This window comes from Silurus aristotelis (assembly GCF_946808225.1).
Source record: "Silurus aristotelis genome assembly, chromosome: 22".
Lineage (NCBI taxonomy): Eukaryota > Metazoa > Chordata > Actinopteri > Siluriformes > Siluridae > Silurus > Silurus aristotelis.
In genome coordinates, this window is record NC_139595.1 from 19,661,946 (window position 1) to 19,681,117 (window position 19,172).

General features: G+C 39.4%; 1 protein-coding gene across 3 annotated transcripts in view; it reads left to right on the forward strand.

Annotated features, from left to right (window-relative positions):
* The window catches only part of gad3 (glutamate decarboxylase 3), a 58,931-nt gene extending 39,759 nt beyond the window's left edge, over positions 1–19,172 (forward strand). Inside the window, exons 1-15 of one of the 3 annotated variants that reach the window (XM_083525816.1) lie at positions 1,021–1,160; positions 3,414–3,544; positions 5,990–6,232; positions 6,340–6,430; positions 6,989–7,101; positions 7,202–7,317; positions 8,792–8,871; positions 8,965–9,019; positions 9,795–9,911; positions 10,011–10,075; positions 12,259–12,337; positions 12,420–12,569; positions 15,412–15,519; positions 15,643–15,732; positions 16,478–19,172. In XM_083525816.1, coding sequence (XP_083381942.1) covers positions 3,418–3,544; positions 5,990–6,232; positions 6,340–6,430; positions 6,989–7,101; positions 7,202–7,317; positions 8,792–8,871; positions 8,965–9,019; positions 9,795–9,911; positions 10,011–10,075; positions 12,259–12,337; positions 12,420–12,569; positions 15,412–15,519; positions 15,643–15,732; positions 16,478–16,651 — 1,608 coding nt within the window. In that variant the 5' untranslated portion in view covers positions 1,021–1,160; positions 3,414–3,417 and the 3' untranslated portion in view covers positions 16,652–19,172. Of the gene's footprint in view, positions 1–1,020; positions 1,161–3,358; positions 3,545–5,989; positions 6,233–6,339; positions 6,431–6,988; positions 7,102–7,201; positions 7,318–8,791; positions 8,872–8,964; positions 9,020–9,794; positions 9,912–10,010; positions 10,076–12,258; positions 12,338–12,419; positions 12,570–15,411; positions 15,520–15,642; positions 15,733–16,477 lie in introns of those variants that run through there. The other 2 variants (XM_083525815.1, XM_083525814.1) reach the window with 2 other exon arrangements.

The following is a 19,172-nucleotide window of genomic DNA, read 5'->3' on the forward strand; positions in this document are numbered from 1 at the left end:
GAGAGAGAATGAGAGAGAGAGAGAGAGAGAGAGAGAGAGATGGAGATGGAGATGGAGAGTCTCCGAGCTGGAGTTCTGCAGTTGCTCCATCACAATCACGTCGCTTTGCATAAACAGATCAGAGGAGCCACACACACACACACACACACACACACACACACACACACACACACACACACACACTTGTAAACACAAATGATCCAGTTATAGAATATGCACATCATAGGTAGGTGAGAGGGGCATCCCAGCTGCTGTGGGCAGAGGGGCAGGTGCTCTGGTCACCGGGTCTTCACCCCCCTGTGCATGACGATGCTTAATGTCCGTCCTTCACTGTTCCATCAGTGTTCAGGATGTAAAGATGCTGAAAAAGTCAGAGCTTTACTTACTTACTTACTTTAAACGTGACGTTTCTGAAGACTTAGTAAACGATGTTTACGCCGAGCGTCCATCGTTATGTAGCCGTCTGTATCTGTTGCTATGGAAACTATAATGAGACGTCAGCAGCCCTGAGTCATCAGAAGAGAAAATTCAGTAGTGTTACAGTGTAATAATCATGCTCTCTCTCTCTCTCTCTCTCTCTCTCTCTCTCTCTCTCTCTCTCTCTCTGTCTCGTTTCATCTCCTCTCCTCTCTCACTCCTTCCCTCCCTCTCTTTTTCTCCGTCTGTCACTTTTACAAACATCTCCAGCAATCATCTGCTGCTTGTACCTGTTTGGAGAGTAAAGTGATGAAGTGTGGGGGGGGGGCGTGTATCAAGGGGCCTGATACTGAGGAGAAAAAATGGATTTGATTCATTAAGCTTTTGTGTGCAGGAGGAAGGTTCGCTTGTGTACACACACACACACACACACACACACACACACACACACACACACACACACACACACACACACAAACAAAAGCAAAAACTCCACGCCCTCAGCACTACTCTTTAGCCTCAGGTCATCATCACAGAGCAGGTAAAGGACACGCCTTTATGTGTGTGTGTGTGTGTGTGTGTGTGTGTGTGTGTGTGTGTGTGTGTGTGTTCTTTTGAATGAAGGGTTAGGTTTCAGATGGATAGGTGATAAAAGAGCAACACTGTGCATTTTGCTTTGCAAACACACTGATGTTTTCACTCTGAATCCTCTGGAAAGGGTTTAAACATTTCCTGCTCGTACGGTGAGTTCTCGCTGTAATGCTTATAAACTTTCATCTTTCAGAACTAAATAAACTCTTTACTTGTGTTATAACCAGACATGCTCATGCACAGCCTGGGTTCAGCTTTAGATTCAGAAAGCTTGATTTTTTTGATGAAGATGGAGTGGATGGTATTTGAGGATTGAAGTGACACTGAAATGAATGTGTGGAAAATTTCATCTCGGATTCGTGTTATGAGTTTGAGGATTATTAATTTATCGTGGTTACGTTAATGGTTCCTGAATATATGTTCAATTCAGGAGAATTTGATTAACAGTAAAACAGACAGATTATTTCATGTGCTTGCTTTATTAGAGGGAATTATAAGGACAGTTTATGATGATATTGGTGCTGTATTGTGTATGATGCCAAATATTGCTGTAAGAGTTGACGTGAAACGTACAATTCAGTTCAATTTAATTCAGTGCATATTTTCTTGTACAGCAGTGTTATAATTGGAAATGATCCATACAGAATGAAATAGATTGTGAATACAAACTTTAAATTAAATCAATCAGAGGTATGAGATGGTATAATTATGTTATGTTTTGTTCACTGATGGAGATTCGAGTGTAAAACTGTTCTGCAGCAGAATGTTTATGTTTACGGTCCAAATTCATCTTCATGGTTCTTGAGTTTAATGTAATCAATATTTAATTAACACTGATTGTTAATTTGATTCGACAAACTACAAAAAGTATATTTATGCTTCTTATTGGAAACTCAGTTTTATAATGTTGAATGTTGGAAAGCTCCCAGAGTTCCTCAGTTCGCTACTGAGCTCAGGTTTCTCCCCGTGTCCTCGTCTGGTTTCCCTCCCAAAATACATGTTTCTACATGAATACGCAACTCGGCATTGCCTCAAGGCGTGAAAGAGCGTGTGAACGGCATCGTGTGATGTTTTGGGCTTTCTATCTATCCGGGGTGTGTTCCGCCTAGACCCCAGGATATTTACAGGATTTTTCCCAAAGCAGAAAACGATTAGCGAAAAAGAAATGATGAATTGAAATCACAGGGTTTGAGCCAACCTTCACAACCTGAAGGAACCAGGGAACATTCCAGACTTCTCTCTTTTATTATGGAAAATTACAGTAATCATTTGCTCACCATTATTTCTCTTATTCCCCAACTGCCCCAATCCCCCATCAATCCCCTCTCCACCCCCCCACGTTCATTATCTTTCACTTAAAGTAGTTCCTTGTGTTCATGACCAAAACCTCAGGCCTTTCAGAAGTGCTTTTCTCAAAGCCTTTGTTCAGTTTCCTCTCACCGCTCAGAGTTGGACATGAATACCAAATCGATCGAGTAAATATGCGGGTTTCTGAAGGCCACGCTGAGTAGAGTTTCAAAAAACAGGTTTGACTTCAATCACACGTTCCATAGCAGGAGTCAAGTTTCCCATTGATCCTTAGAGTGAAGGATTCCGTTTTAGGAAAAATGGAGAGTCGGCTGTTATTTCTTTTCTTCATATGTCAATAACAACGTCGAAAAAATCTCACATCCACTTTTTCTGAGAAATCTCTTACAGTTTAGCGATTTTCTTTCTTAATGGATCTTTTTCCATATTTAATATTGGTTTTGTTGTCGTTTTTTTTTTTTTTTTTTTTCGTGATTTTTTTCCACATTTTAAATCGTCTGGGATTTTAATTAAAGCTCATCGAGGTGCTTTAATTAATATAATCCACATAATCTTTGTTAAACTGTGAAACCAGCAAGAAAACTGCAAACATGAACTATAATAGTGAGAGCTGGGGGAGGGGAAGCTCCTGAGACAGAGCGGAGAAACACCAGTCTGAAGAGCAGAAGTGTAAATATTTCAGCAGGGCGAAGTCCCGAGTCTCTTTCTATATTCATTTTATTTCAAACGCACACTGATTGTTTAACAACACAATGTTTTCTTTATACACTTTATGTACATTCCATTTGCTGTTTGCTCGACTGTGGAATGCTGATTTTAATCGCAAGTGCAGTGAAAAAACTGTGAAAAAAACAATGAATTGGGAAGAATTTATTAGTGTTTGTGCAACAGGAAGACAAACAGAAAGTGAAAAGCTTTAAATGTACATTGACGTGTGGAATTTAGCAGACAACCTTTTGTTTATTATTGTTTTACAATTTTTGGAATCATCGCTCGTTTATGACTCATCTGACGGATCAAGTTCTTGTGCTGGTAAAACCAGGAGATCAGGACACAATGCAGAGTCTTTAACTGTATATACTGTGCTGCTGTTTCAGGCAGATGGAAATCAGACGGGATATGAGTGAACTCCTGAGCTGGAGCAAGCAGGATGGAGATCCCTTCAAAAGCACAGAGCAGGGTGACGGAGGCTGCAGCGCCAATGACTTCAGCATCGTCCACGGCAAAGGTAAGAGATGTCACCATGAACAACATGAAAATATCTTCCTTCATCCTCATTCACTGGTTCAACCGTCACCTCCGAACACACATCTGTCAGGATTTTCCCTCTCTTTTTTCACTGTGTTTCTCACATGGTAGATGTTCTTTTGATGTTCCAGCACAAAAATTGGCATAGAATCAGAAGATTTGAGTTCATTCATTAACCAGTTGTCAGTGTAATGGGAAAATGGTACATTTGTAAAATTACTTCTGTGACCAGAATTTAAAAAGCCCTGATCTGCTGACTCGTCAGTTTATTCAGCAGGACCGACATTTGTTTGTTCACACTGATGTGAAATTTGATCATTTGTTATCGGCTTAATATTACACACCTGAATTACCCTGAATTAACCTTCATCCTGTCTGACATGTTTAAAAGCCATTTGTTGCAAAAACAAATCTTTGAATAATTCAGTCACGTTCTGATCGTTTGTGTAATCAGTGATAAAGATATCAGATGGAGTGGATTTGCTCTTAGAAACTTCCCAAGATCTCACAATCAGCTGTTGCCATTGAAGCTTTATTACAGAGCATCATGACATCAAATAGAGTCTTAAATAAAAAAGTAAATAGAAAAGACAAACAACATGAATATCTGTGACGCCCTGATCTACTCAAACCTGTTCTGTTTGAACTTCAGCTGAAGCCTCGTGAAGAACAAAAAACCTGTTAAATGAATGCTTAATGAGATTTTTATCTCTGGGCATGAAATAACATCAGATAAAGAGTCAAATATTTTATTTGTGACCTCATTTTAGAAGAAGAATCATAAAAAATATGGAGGTTTTATCCTGAACTGAGGTAAACTTGTATTTGGATATGTAAAGGATTACGAACGTAGAAAACGAATGTAAGAAAACAAAATACCACTTCACCTGAACTGACCACACCTCTCTGTATGGGACTGACAGGTTTAGAACCTGGAATGAACCTGAGATGGGACCTGAGATGAACCAAAGCTACATGAATACCAAACCCAGAGACCATGAAAGGCCGGTTTTTAAAAGGGCCACGAGTTAGAAGTCCGAAGACACTTAATAAAGTAAATAAAGTAAATTGGTGATTTTCTGTCAGTCTGAACTAAAGGAATAAAAAGCGAACTTTCTGTACCATACTGAAATGCAGAACATCAGATTTTTCCAATGGATCGCGTCGTGTTGAATCGAAGTGAAATCGGATCTCACTGCATCGCAATGAGGGAATCTGATCACATTGGCAGCTGCTTCATACGAATATTTAACGTATCGTATCGCTGAGAATTTATCGAGATGCAAAATAAACAACGGTTTCATTGGGACTGACAGGCTCATAGGCCACACCCACTTAACAATAAGCGACAAGCACGTAGGCCACTCCTAGTTCTCGATGACTGACAGGCACATAGGCCACACCTCTTCCTTTATAAATGACAAGCACATACTGTCAGTCAGAAGCAGTGTTAATACAGATGTGTTCTTTATTATCTATGACAGATCAGTGTCACACCTCCTGTACCAAGGACTGCCAAAACATAGGCCACGCCTCCTTTACTCAGGTGCAGAGAGGTTTAGGAGGCACACGGTAGCATCTTCTGCCGGACTTCATCAGTTCTTGTTCCCCGGGTCACGTGTTCTACTCAGTTCTATGTTCTCAGTGGGGTACGTGGTCCTCTCTGTTGCGCCGTGTTTAAGGTCCTTCACTGAGGAGGTGAAGTGTGTGTTTAGGTGTAGTGTACATAAGATGACTGAAGAGAGTTTAAAAACACACTTTGTTCACTTTGCCAGATGAAAGAGAGATGAACAATGAACAAAACCACCAGCGTGACAAGCAAAAGGCTATTTAAGTACCTTATTCTCCGAGTGCACTAAACATCAGGACACTCCCTGGTGTCTCCATGCAGTGTGTACACATCCATCACAAGGTCTTTTTATTAGTCTGATGTTACAGTGTTTATATAACAGGGAGTGGCTTGACCTTCAGGAGAACCGGTGAAGCTCCAGGCTGAATAGATTAAGGTCCTAATGACTGAAGAGCAGGTTTCCTCACCAACACTTCAGTGAGCAGAAACATTCAGACATTTTGTCATCATTTTCTGTTCCTCAAACTCTGATAATGTTTTAGAACCAGTTCAGGACCTCAGTTTTCTGTTCCAGCTTCTGATTAATATCATGATCATTATCATAAAGGTTATTTTCATTTATCTCACAGCACAGTTGAATTCCAGATTCTGATTCGTCAGCAGGGGGTGATTAGTTTTACTACAGCAGCTTTAAGTAGAAAAACAAACAGCATGGTTGTGAATCCCAAAACGTTTGTTCCTCCACAGGGTTCACATTATATTTCATAGTGTGATGAACGATAGCTTTGGTCTTTGTGTTTAAATACCACCAACTTAGCAGAATGTGGAAATGAACATTCTCGATCCTTCACTTAGATCTCCTTCCTGCTGGGAACGGTGAGGAGCTGACCAAACATTTCCTCCAGGAGCTGCTAAACATCCTTCTGGTGTACATCCGCAAGTCTATGAATCGCAGCTCCAAAGTGCTGGACTTCCACCATCCACACCAGTTGAAGGAAGGACTGGAAGGCTTCAGCCTGGAGCTGCCAGAGAAACCAGACAATCTCGAGCAGCTGTTGGTTGACTGCAGGAACACGTTAAAATATGGAGTTAAAACAGGTTTATACACGTGCAGTGCATGATGCTGAACCTCTCTTTTGTAGATTCCATATCGTGCTCAATATACTCGTACCTGTCCTGAGTTCCTGTATGTTTTTAACCTTCAGCTCACCCACGATTCCTCAACCAGCTCTCAAGTGGACTGGACATCATTGGACTCGCAGGAGAATGGCTCACTTCTACTGCAAACACAAACATGTACGATTTCAAGCATATAGTAATAACAGGATTAGCGTTAATGATTCTCCAAACTGAAAATGTTCCTATTTGTGAAAAGCATTAAAACTGTGGAAGAAACAGGTACAAGGTGCTAAAAAGCCTTCAGAGAAACTGATCAGATTTCATTCAGGTCCTGAAAACATACACTTCTGAAATATAGATTTTTGGGCACAAAGAGTCTTGGAAATATAAAGTCTTGGTAATGTAAAGAATATCGAGTCCAGGGGAACATCGAGTCTTGGGAGTATTGGGGTTTTGGAATGTAGAAGCGTTGAAATGTTCTTGAGAATTTAGGACCTTAAGAATAGAGAATCTTGGGAATATTCTTTCTTTGGAATTTCAGGTGTTTGGATTATTGTATAAAGGTGTGTGAATGTAGGACCTAGAAAATTATAGTCTCGTGAAGTTTCATCTACTAAAGATTTCCATAACCTGCTGTCTTTTATCGTACATCTGTCTGAAATATATGACTGTGTGTGTGTGTGTGTGTGTGTGTGTGTGTGTGTGTGTGTGTGTGTGTGTGTGTGTGTGTTACAGCTTCACCTTTGAGGTTGCTCCTGTGTTTATTCTGATGGAGGAAGTCATTCTGAAGAAAATGCAGTCCATCATCGGTTGGTCTGAAGAGGAAGGAGATGGAATCTTCTGCCCAGGTAACATCACAGGAGATCATTTATAAATGAGAAAAAAAAACGACATCACATAGTTTATATTCTATTACTGAAAATATACGTTTCTCTTGTTGTTTCTCAGGTGGAACAATTTCAAATCTCTACAGCATCCTACTGGCCCGTTATCACTACTTCCCAAAGGTGAAGACTGAAGGCATGCAGGCGTTACCTCGCCTCGCCCTCTTCACCTCCACACATGTAAGTACACACCTCTGTTTCCTTCTCTTTTAGTTTACTCTACACTCTTTTTTATATTTCAAATATAAATATTCATTTATTATTATTATTAATATTATTGTTATTATTATTATTATTATTATTATTATTATTATTATTATATTATACTCCTTTTACTTATTGGTTCTGTCTACTACAGAACATTCTACAAAATCTTAACTATTCAATTCTACTTTATTGTTCTATTCTATTCTACTGTTCCATATGCATTTATTTGTATTTTCTATTTGATGCTATATTGTTTTATTCTATTGTATTTTTGTGGGTTTATTTCGCATTATATTGATCCATTATAAGTTATTTTTTTGTTCTAGTCTATTTTCTTTTAATTCTATTTTAATTTTAATTTTAATTTTTATATTTTAAGACATTCTGTTTTCTGTCTAATTATTTTAAATTCTATTGGTTTGTTTTTAATATTCTAATTAATTTTATTGTTCTATTTTAACCATATTATATTATATTATATTATATTATATTATATTATATTAAACTCTAGAGTGTAGAATAGTTTGTGGTGGTGGATGAACTCTTTTTTTCTGACTTTATCTGTTGTATTCCATCTCTCTCTCTCTCTCTCTCTCTCTCTCTCTCTCTCTCTCTCTCTCTCTCACTCCTACTCGCTCTCATTACTTACTTTGCTGTGCCTTTATAAATGCTTCACTAATGAATGTTTGCCTAACATTAGTCTCGCCAGGCCGCTGAGCTTCTTCTTCACTTAATGTTATTAAATCAGACGTCCAGCCGGACCTCAGACCTCAGAGCAGATGAAGTGCATCGCTCCTGCTCTTCTCCTCTCTACAGCAAACCTTTACAATAATGTATTATACAGTACAACGTTCTAATGATCAGTCGCTGCACTGCTACACGCTGATTTATCAATTCAGTACACAGTGAAACGAAACAACGTTCCTCCAGACCACAGTGTTTCCAACAGTTAAAAGACAATGCAATCTGATTGGCTGTTTGGACGTCGCTCCCATGATAATATTATTATTATATTATAGTTTTATTTTATTCTACAGTCCTGTTCTGTTCTCCTCTGTTTCAGTCTGTCCTGATCTTTATTCTATTTCATCATATTCTATTTTATTTTAATGTTTAACTTTATAAAGTGATAGTGTTGTAAGTAAGTGAATATATATATATATATATATACTGTTTTATATAATATACCGATTTTATTTCCTGTTTAATGTTCTGGTCACTTTGATATTCACTTCTGTTCTCTGTGAATCTGTTTATTGGAAGTAAATTCTCACGTCTCGCTGCAGTATTTAATGATGACGCTGTATTTAAATGCACGATCATGCTGTTCTGTTCTGTTCTCTTGTGCTGTTCTACATTAGGCTGCATTTGTTGATGTATGCTGATGTGGAAGTATCTGATGAAGACACTGATCATGTTCTGCCTCATTTCTTCTTTCCGCTGTTAGAGTCATTATTCGATCAAGAAATCAGCAGCGGTTCTCGGGATCGGCACAGACAGCGTCATCGCGGTGAATTGTGATGAAAGGTAAGCATCAGAGGAGAACCTGTGATTTTCTGTGCTTGGACTTGGAGCGAGATGGTAAATGCTAATGCTACACTGCTTATGTCTGTTTGTAAGGGGCAAAATGATTCCAGCAGAACTGGAATCCAGCATCATGGCAGCAAAAGCTAAGGTGGGTCACACATGCTAATATGGCTAACAATCATCAGGAGATATTTCAGAGAAAAATATTACAAAACAAAGAAAGAAGACAAGAAACACTTATGATGCACAGAACAGTGTTCTATTTTAAACATTTATTCAGCTTTGAGACCAAGACATGTACAGTGTTATTAAGTTACACGAGGTGGCATCAAAACGTCTGGAGACTCGCTCTGTTCACAAGAAAGTTCTTTATCTATCTTTTTTTATTGATCGTTTCCACACCATCACCTCAAAATAGTCCCCTTGCACCGCAATACAGCTCCCAGCGTTCTTCTGGGACATGTCCTGGACGTCTTCTTTTAAAAACGTGTCGAGCTTCTTCTGCACTTTGCACCGGATCTCCACAACAGTGTCAAAACGCCATCCTGGATCTTCATCTTCAGGAAGAGGGTGAAGTCTGCAGGAGCTGGATCTGGCGAGTAGTGTGGGGCAGAAGTAAAATCATGTTGTTTCCAATAAGAAGCTCGCGTGTGAGGAGGAGCTCGGTGACATGGTGCGCACGTGGTCAGAACAGCACCAGTTGCACGGCTCCCAATGTTCACAAGATGATGTATTTAGGCACACTAATTTATGAAGTTTGGTGCTCCCTGTGACTGTGCATGCAGCCTCGTGCTGCCATCTGTTGGCGTGTTACAAAACTAGACTCAAAACCTTTTGCTAGCACCTCGTAATATTATTCTTACTGAACTGCAGGATAAATGAGGAGTAAAAGTGAGGTGTTGAACCCTGATCTGTCTCCACAGGGTTTGGTTCCGTTCTACGTGAACGCTACAGCAGGAACTACGGTCTACGGGGCCTTCGATCCGTTCACGGACGTCGCAAACATCTGTGAAAAATGGAACTTGTGGATGCATATCGATGTATTTACCTGATCTCTGCTTTCTCTATACGTACTGAAGAACAGAATCGTGAAGGTGTGAAACGTTGATGTTTATCACAGCAGCATTTCTCTCTGACAGGCCGCATGGGGAGGAGGATTACTGCTGTCCAAGAAGCACAAGATCAGACTGCAGGGAATTGAGAAGTAAGAACGTTTACCTACTTTAGGTAAATCCCCTTTATTTATTAACATTAACAAAAAATGTCTTTTACAGTAAAATATGTAGGATTGAATCATCATCATCCAGAGGTTTGTACTGCAGGACTACAGGAACAGAAGAACCGTTCATTATATATTTAATACCTATTTATGAAGATACAGTGGTACAAATGAACACTGTAAATTCATCACCGCACGTTCATGTTCTGAATGATGTTGGTCTTTGGTCCTTGTTCTATATCTGAAAGTTGAACCTCCCACTCACAGATCCTGGATCTCCAGAGTTCCCAGTGTTCCATTTAGACCTCAGATTTTAGAATCTTTATCCAGTTCAAAGTTTCTCTTTCAAGTCTTTAAATTCACATTTGGTACTTTTTGTACATTACAGATTGAATGTATATAATATAAAGCCATAAGTATGTAAAGCCCTGACCTTCACACTGATATGTGGTTCTTTCTCTTACCACAAAGCTGAAACCACACAAGTGTGTAGAACATCGATAAATATACAGTTTCCTTCCACTGGAACTAAATTCCCAAACATTGTTCCAGCATGATGATGATGTACACAAAGCAACCTCACTGAGCACATTTGGGGTGATAATGTTTGCTCTTGCACTCAAATGATCCCCACAGCTATGCTACAAAATGTAATGGAGAGCTTTCACAGAAGAGTGAAGGAAAAACACTCAAAATCAGATGTTTAACAGCATGAACTTCTTCAGGAGTTTGAGCTACAGGAGCTCGTCTGTTGAATCATCCACACGGACCAGCCATCAATAATCCTCGTCCCCCATGACCCTGTCGCTGGTTCACCACTGTTCCTTTCTTGGAGCACTTTTGATAGATTCTGCCCGCTGCAGACCGGGAACATCCCACAAGAGCTGCAGTTTTGGAGATGCTCTGACCCAGACGTCTAGACGTCACAACTTGTCAAACTCGCTCAAAATCCTTACGCCCATTTTTCCTGCTTCTAACATCAACTTTGAGCACAAAATGTTCACCTGCTGCCTGATAAACAAATCCACCCACTAACAGGAGCCATGATGAAGATCATCAGTGTTCTTCACTTCACCACTCAGAATGTTATAAAGTCATAAAGTTATAAAGTCATAATGTTATGTCTGATCAGTGCACAGTATTACGGAAGTACTTGTTCTGGATGCTACAGAGGATCTACTACAGAAATCAGGATTCTCTGAATTACAAACGTCTCCTCGGTTCTAACACACATACAGACAAGAGTCGTGTATCATCTTCAGCACAGCTGCCTCTTACTGCAAATTTACCTGTGCTCTAAATGTAAATGCTCCTGCGCTCTCCATGTAAAAAGAATCAGGAAGGTCTGGGAGCTCCTGGGTCTATTTCTTTTTTTCTTCAGATTTTTCTGATTCAAGGAACGAGCTTTATCTTATTCACTGTATGAAAGAGAAAAAAGGGAAAAGGCTTTGACCTTCTAATAGAAAATATAAATGTGTGTGTGTGTGTGTGTGTGTGTGTGTGTGTGTGTGTGTGTGTGTGTGTGTGTGTGTGTGTGTGTGTAGGACATGTTCTATGAAGAATTTAGAAGCAGCTTCAGCACTAAAATAAAAAATGGAGATGAAGAATGTATATGAATCTCTGAGGGACATCATTACCATTCTAATGGTTTTCTCTTTCGCTCTTTTTTTCTCGCTCTCAATCTTCAATCCATATTTTGGCTGATGTAAAATGTCGAGCCAGAGACAAAATGGGGCATGAAATTATAGCAGAAGATCTCGCCTGATTTCATCCACGTCCCCCTGAATCAGATTTTATACGCTCTGAATATCAAATACAAAATAATGGATAAAAAGTGTTAAAAATGCGGAGGAGAAATAAAGATGGAACTAAACACTGTCATCAATCAAAATCCTTAACGGAGCAACCAATCAGATTTTAATTTCAAAAGCATCTGTAATGTATTCAGTCTCGGTGGAGATGGAGAAGGTGCTCAGGAAATGATTTGCGCTTGTTTTGATATAAAAATAAAAAGTAGATGAATGGCAGAAGATTCACTGAGACTCCTTTATTAAAAAGAATAGAATAAGGAGAAACGAAGTGTCCCTGTTGTCTAATTTTCTTCAGGAAATGTAAAAGCTTATTTCTTTTGCCAGCTCACTGACAGATTCCTCTCTCTCTTCTCTCAGAGCTTCTTCTGTCACCTGGAACCCTCACAAGATGATGGGTGCCCCGCTGCAATGTTCCACCATTCTGGTGCGGCAGAAGGTCAGTCGACTCAGGTTGTTGAGTTTTTTTCCTGAAGCACACCTTGAATGAGATGATTGATGGAGCCGTGTGCTGATGGCAGGGTCTGCTGGAGGCTTGTAATAAGCAATGTGCCGAGTATCTCTTCCAAAGCGACAAGCCGTACGACATGTCTTACGACACCGGAGACAAGACCATCCAGTGTGGGAGGCACGTGGACGTCTTCAAGCTCTGGCTCATGTGGAAGGCTAAGGTACATCAAAGTTGAAATTTTTTTTTCTCTGGAAAAAATTATACTGAGAAAAAAAAAAACATATTTCAAATCAAGTTTGTTTTTATGTTGTTTCATATCAAAGAAGAAGAAAGCAGAGATCTAATAGATTATTATGAGATGAGCTTTTCCTGATATAATAACCTCCACTCTTCTGGGAAGATGTTCCACTAGATTTTAAGGAGATTCATTCAGCCATGAGGGTGTTAGTAAAGTCAGGTAGTGATGTCGGTGAGAAGGTGAGGAGATCTGTGGGGCAGTCAGTGTTCACATTCATCCTCAATAGTGTTGGAGCTCTATAGCAGGAGATCTTCCACTCCATTCCATGGAAAGCAGATCTTGATGGAGCTGGCTTTGTGTATAGGATCATTGTCATGCTGGAACAGGTTTTGGTCTCCTAGTTCAAGTGAAGGGAAATTTCCTGCTCCTACATTCAGAGATAAGAATGTGAAGAATCTCATATGGCTGGAAAAGTCAGGATTCCTGATACTGGTGTCCGTATTGTGCATTTCCCTAAACACGTAATAATCACCTTCTAAGGACCTGCTTATTAACACAAGCTCGTAGCTAGTTGGCTTTATGCTCCACAGACCATGAATTTACTGTTCGAGAAAATAAACATATGCAATTTACATATTTGGTTTGCAAAGCATTGATTATACTAATGTATGCAAATCATCCGCGGCTTAAATCCACAAATCCACAACGTAAAAAAAACAACAACGGCGTCTGGCAGCAAGTCGAAAAGAGCTGAGAGTTGCTTTTATCTTAACCTGACCTTGAATTATTCACAACCAGGTCCTAAATACCTTTTAAATTCAATAAGTGTGAGATGTGGAGGTTCCAGAGGGCATTAAACCTGTCTACAGTATCAATACATGTGTTACGGAATAAACAATGCTAATCTCTTAACTGTCAACAATCTGTTTTTAGCTCTGAATAACAAGATCAACTCCCACAGTTCTCCTTCTCCAGTCATGTTCATCATCACCGTAATGAGAACTCTGATGTTCTGTAGAAGTTCAAGCATTTGACTCAATGTTCCAGGATGCTGTAAACGTACACACCTGACTCGACTAGTTAGCGATCTACAAGGGGATTAGCGTGATGGTGTTAATAGCTGTGTTAGCATGAAAAACGTCTGACTTTGCTTCCATTAGGTACAAATAATACAGGTAGCCAAGTGCATTGTGGGTAATGTAAAGATACTTACCCAGAGTGAAAACAGAACAATAGAAGCTTAAACCCAAAAAACCCACATTTTATTAGTAAATATTAAGCTGAAGATGTTCAGGATGATTTTATCCTGCATTATTTATCGCCTGTTTCAGGTCACGTCATGCGTGTGAAGGTCAGAGAAAGGTCGGGTTCACAAACAGGAACAACAGAGAAAAGACAAAAAATTTGACTTGAAAATAAACGGAAGATCAAAGTCACTAGAGAAGTTCAGGATGCAAAGAATTTATGAAAAACAAGGATCAGAAACCCAGGATGCAGAAATTCACTTCTATCTTATTTGTATTGTGATTTCAACAAACATCTTTTATAGAAATAAACTGAATTAATTAAAATGTTTAATTCCTTTATTTGGGGAAGAACTGCATATGGCTGAAAAGCCCAGACGTCCATATCCTGTACGAGGTTCTATCAAAACAGGAGACTACTGGTGTAACTGGTGCTGTTCTGACCCACGTGTTCCCACGTCTGCGATTTCTTCACTGACGGCAAGTTTCAAGAGCTTCAAGAGCGGAAGAACATCACTGGAGATCAGGAAGACCTTCAACGAGCTCAAAAACGTTCAGCAAATCGATGATGATGATTGTCAGAGTAAAATCCACATGATCTCACTTCTTCCCGAGGATGAAGCTGAGATCCGGCGTGAATCACAGAAGATGCTGACACGCTTTCAGGACTACCAGTCAGATGTTCTGGATTTTAGGACGGAAAACTTTAATAATCTGAACAAAAAGTGGAAAGTTGTGTGTTTGTCATACACGAGTTGTACTGTCCTGGGGCATGTTTTTTTATTTGCTATTAATATGCCGGCACGCAAACACACACACACACACACACACACACACACACACACACACACACACACACACACACCACAATTTTCTCAGTAATTTGTTTTATATACAGAAGCCCAGCAGTGAAAGCAGCAGGAACATGGGCGATCATACAATGAGACGAGTTGTGATTAATATTCATTCAATACACAGTAGAAGAAAAAGAACACGACGTCCAGACAGAAGACGTGTGCAAACGTGTAAGCATGTAAAAGTGAATGGGCGAAAAATTAAAGGCCTTATAAAACACACCGTATGGGCAAAAGTATTGGGACACCTGATCTTTCCTGCCATATGTGGTTCTTCTCCAAACTGTTACCACAAAGCAGAAGAAACACAATTGTACAGGACGTCTTTGGATGCTGTGTAGTAAAAATATGCGTTCACTTGAACTTGGAGACCCAAAACCTGTTCCAGCATGACAATGTCCCTGTGCACAAGTCCCATTAACATCTGCTTTCCATGGGTTGGACGATGTGGAAGATCTCCTGCTTTAGAGCTCCAAACCTATTAAACATCTTTGGGATGAATGTGAAAGCTGACTGCACCCCAGGAACCTCCTCACCTTCTCACCTACATCACTACCTGACTTTACTAACACACTTGTAGCTGATGAACACAAAGCACACACGAAAACCTAGAAACATCTTCCCAGAAGAGTGGGGGGAATTAGAAGAGCAAATTGGGACTAAATGTGGAATGTGATGATCAAAAAGCTCATATAGTGTATGAAATATTGATCAAACCCTTTGCAGGGTTCAGAAGGTTTCGAATCGCAGATCAACCACTGCCTGGAGAACGCTGAGTATCTTTACTACAAGCTGAAGAGCAGACAAGATTTTCAGTTGGTCTTCCAAAGCAAAGTAAGTGACCAGGGATTATTTTTCCAGACTAAAAAGAGTTTGTTCATCTCAGCAGGTCATGAGGTCATGATGTCATGTATACAAACGTGGGCTGATGCTACCTTTTCTCTTCTCTCTCTTTAGCCTGAACACAGTAACGTGTGCTTCTGGTACATGCCAAGCCGAGTGAGGAACATGTCCACAGGCCCTGACAGAGACAGAGAACTTCATTCGGTGAGAAAACAATGGACTCATTCAACCTGTTATCCCAGACTGCACAAAATAATAGGAAGTCATAAAACCTGTTTGCCAGCTGACAGTCGCATAAAACAGATGTAGCGATAGCGACCGTGTTCCCACACACATGCTAATGAGCACCATATCACACCACCATCTCCTCACACCACCATCTCCTCACACATCTCACCTCCACAACAACTATACTGATCAATAATACGGCTCCATCCATGCATTACATGTCACCCGAACACGTGTCTGTAACACAACCACTACGTCCGCCATTTAATACACAACACACATCTGCTGAACTCCTGAATCTGATTGGTTTGATTTCCTGTAACAGAAGTTTATGGTTCTATTTTAATGCTCTTGTTTTCAATGTTTTTATTGCGACCTGAGACTGAACTCGTCTTTAATTGTAGTGTTATTCATTAAAGATAAACAACAACAAAAAAACATGGTGTTTTCTATATAGAGATGTTTATTACAGAATGATGGAAGGAGACTCCAGAGTCAGAGAGAAATAAAGAGCAGCTGGTGAGGGAGCGACTGTTTACAGCTGCTGTAGCATCAGTGAGAACAGGAACTTGTTTGTGTAACTATAAACGGATAAAAGTTTGAATTGTTCCCAGGTATAAAGGAATAAAACATCTCATGAAGTGCTGTTACAGGAACCTACTCAACTACACGTGTTTTTTATTCATGGTAATAAAGTTACGTGTTTTTTTTTTTTTTTCAGATCACTCCAAAGATCAAAGCCAAGCTGATGGAGAAGGGCACGGCCATGATCGGCTACCAGCCTCTTGGAGAAAAGCCCAACTTCTTCCGCTGTGTTTTCTCCAACCCGGCCACGCTGAAGCAGGACGTGGACTTCCTGCTGGATGAGATCGCGAGTCTTGGCTCCGGGCTTTGAGAGCGACCGGGTCGGAGCCTGAAACCCGCTTCACTGTTCGGGGACTAAATATTAGGGATTAAAATCGATCTCGGGGTTTAATAGCAGTGAGAAGTTTTCATCTGTAGCGCGGTGCCGAGACTTAGAACTTATTTGCACAATTAGTGTTGCTTTCTATTAATAATATAATTATAATAATATTAGAATATTCATTATGATGTGTCATAACATTGTGAACACACAATTCATTTCCGTTGTGTATTTATTTATTATGCACTTGCAATCTGTGACGTTGAAGAATCTGGAAAAAAAAAAATTCCGGATCTGAAGCTTTAATTACAAACTCCAGGATTCACCGCTAGCTACCGATAGCCACTGTAAGGCACATTAGCCACTTTAGGGCGAGCTGCAAAAATGCTAGAGCACATAATTAAGTGTTATAGCGTGACACCCTGATGGTTGCCTGAGATTTTCCCACAATGCGCTGCACATTTGTCGGTTTAAACCCTGAGAAAAGCCCTGAGTGACGCCTCGGTTTACCGAGAAAATATTATGTAATAAACTAAAGCATTTACATTTGCAGCATGTAGCAGACGCCCTTATCCAGAGCGACGTACAAAACTGCTCTGAGTCTTCAGTAATGAATAAATCTACACTGAACACAAGATTACAAACTTAATATAAATATAACTCTTGAATTCTACAAAGAAAGTGCTAATTTAAGTGTTTCAGGAAGATGAAGGTCTTCAACCGTCGCTTGAAGATGGTCAGGGACTCCTCTGTTCAAACATCTAGGAGAAGTTCATTCCACCACCTCGGTCAGAATAGAGAAGAGCCTTGAAGTGTACTTACCTCTCATAAAGCCTAAAGTTATCAGCAACACAGCTCCAGGTGGTGTGGGTTGAGCTTTCCTGTGTGCACTTTCAGGATGTTGAATACTTTCAAAATCTCCTTATTAGTTGATTAGCAGCTTATGTTGGCAGTGTGATCAGGCTTTTACAAGACATTATTAAGGTGCTTCTTTAAAGTTTTGGGTTCTGATAAAGAGAACAGTTAAAACACCGAGTTAAAAAAGTTCAAACTTTCTAATTTCTTCATTCAAACCCATTTGGGCTTCTCAGTAGAGTGTAATTGTGGTATTTTACTGCTCTTTAATGGCTTATTTTTTTGTATTTGATCTGATTCTAAACCTGTATGTTGCAGTGGTATTTAATAATAACAACCAGAAAAATCTTTTTTATTATATTTAAAAATGTTTTAAAGAAATTGAGAAATCTTCACCTCAGGCACAGAAAATATTCTCGGAAAAGCTCAGCCTCAGTGTTTGTACTAAGAGAGAGATCTTTCCTTGTATTGCATAGAACTCAACTAAGAAATGAACACCGCAGACAAACTGCTTTCCGAAGTCTGCAAAGAAAAAGAAGAAGAAATGCATTTACTTTTCTTCCAATTGTGAAAGTTTTTGTAAATGTTAAAGTGTTTTGTGTATTATTTGTGAGATGTATTCAGGGATGAGGGATTTTTTTATTATTGGATCAGGACCTTTGATGTATTTATGTTTGATAAGTTGGATTTTGGGAGTGTAAATTCCCACCACTATTTTCCAAAGATCAGATTTGCTCCAGGAGTCCTTCAGATCCAACAGACAAGGTGTGTGAGCAAGCTTTCTTTACTGTCATGATGGCAGGAGAGCACGAAGTCAATCTGTGAAGAACGCCAGAAAGCTAGCTTATCAACGTAAATACATCAGAACTGCTGAAGATGTTTATTCAGAGTTTGAGGATCCTGACCAGGCTTTAGAAAACCCTTTCAACCACAACTCAAAATGATTTTAAAAAAAAAATGAGAAAAGTTTGATGCATATCTCATTTTATTTCATTACTTTGGAAAGCAGTTTAACACACATTTCTGGTGTATATGCAATACGGGGACATCTCGCTCTCTCTCTCAGGACACACACTGAGGCTGAGCTTTTCACAACCCATTTTCTGTGTCTGAGTTGAAGATCTTTAATTTTCTTCAAAATGGTTTTAAATGCAATAAAATATTTTCTGGTTTTATTAAATACACCTCAAACAATATTTAATATTTCTGAAACTGACTGTACTGTATGTCCTTTTTCATTCTGTGATTCTTTTTGTTCGTGTGAAATGAGAGATGCTGCTGAATAATCAGATTTGAGTGATGTAGAATCCTGAGAAAAAAAAGGCAAAATATGAAGCTGTTAATGACATTAACACTAATGTTCGGTTGTTTATTTGGGCCAAAGTGAACTGTATTTGGGTTCACGTTTTTCAAGAAAAATTGACAGGAAAATCCATTCCATAATAACTTACTTTAAATATTAACTAAATTCTTGATCATTTCGAGACCAGCTGTTGTTCCAGCTATTAAAAGCTTCATATGTTGCTATTTTGAGGCTTATTTTTCTATCGATTTTTGCCCGGGAGTGTATCGGGCTTTATTTAATATAACGGGAATTTTACTTGGTGGACTTTTAGATAGCAAATGTGCCTTCAGTAAAAATCCTTTTATAAAATGA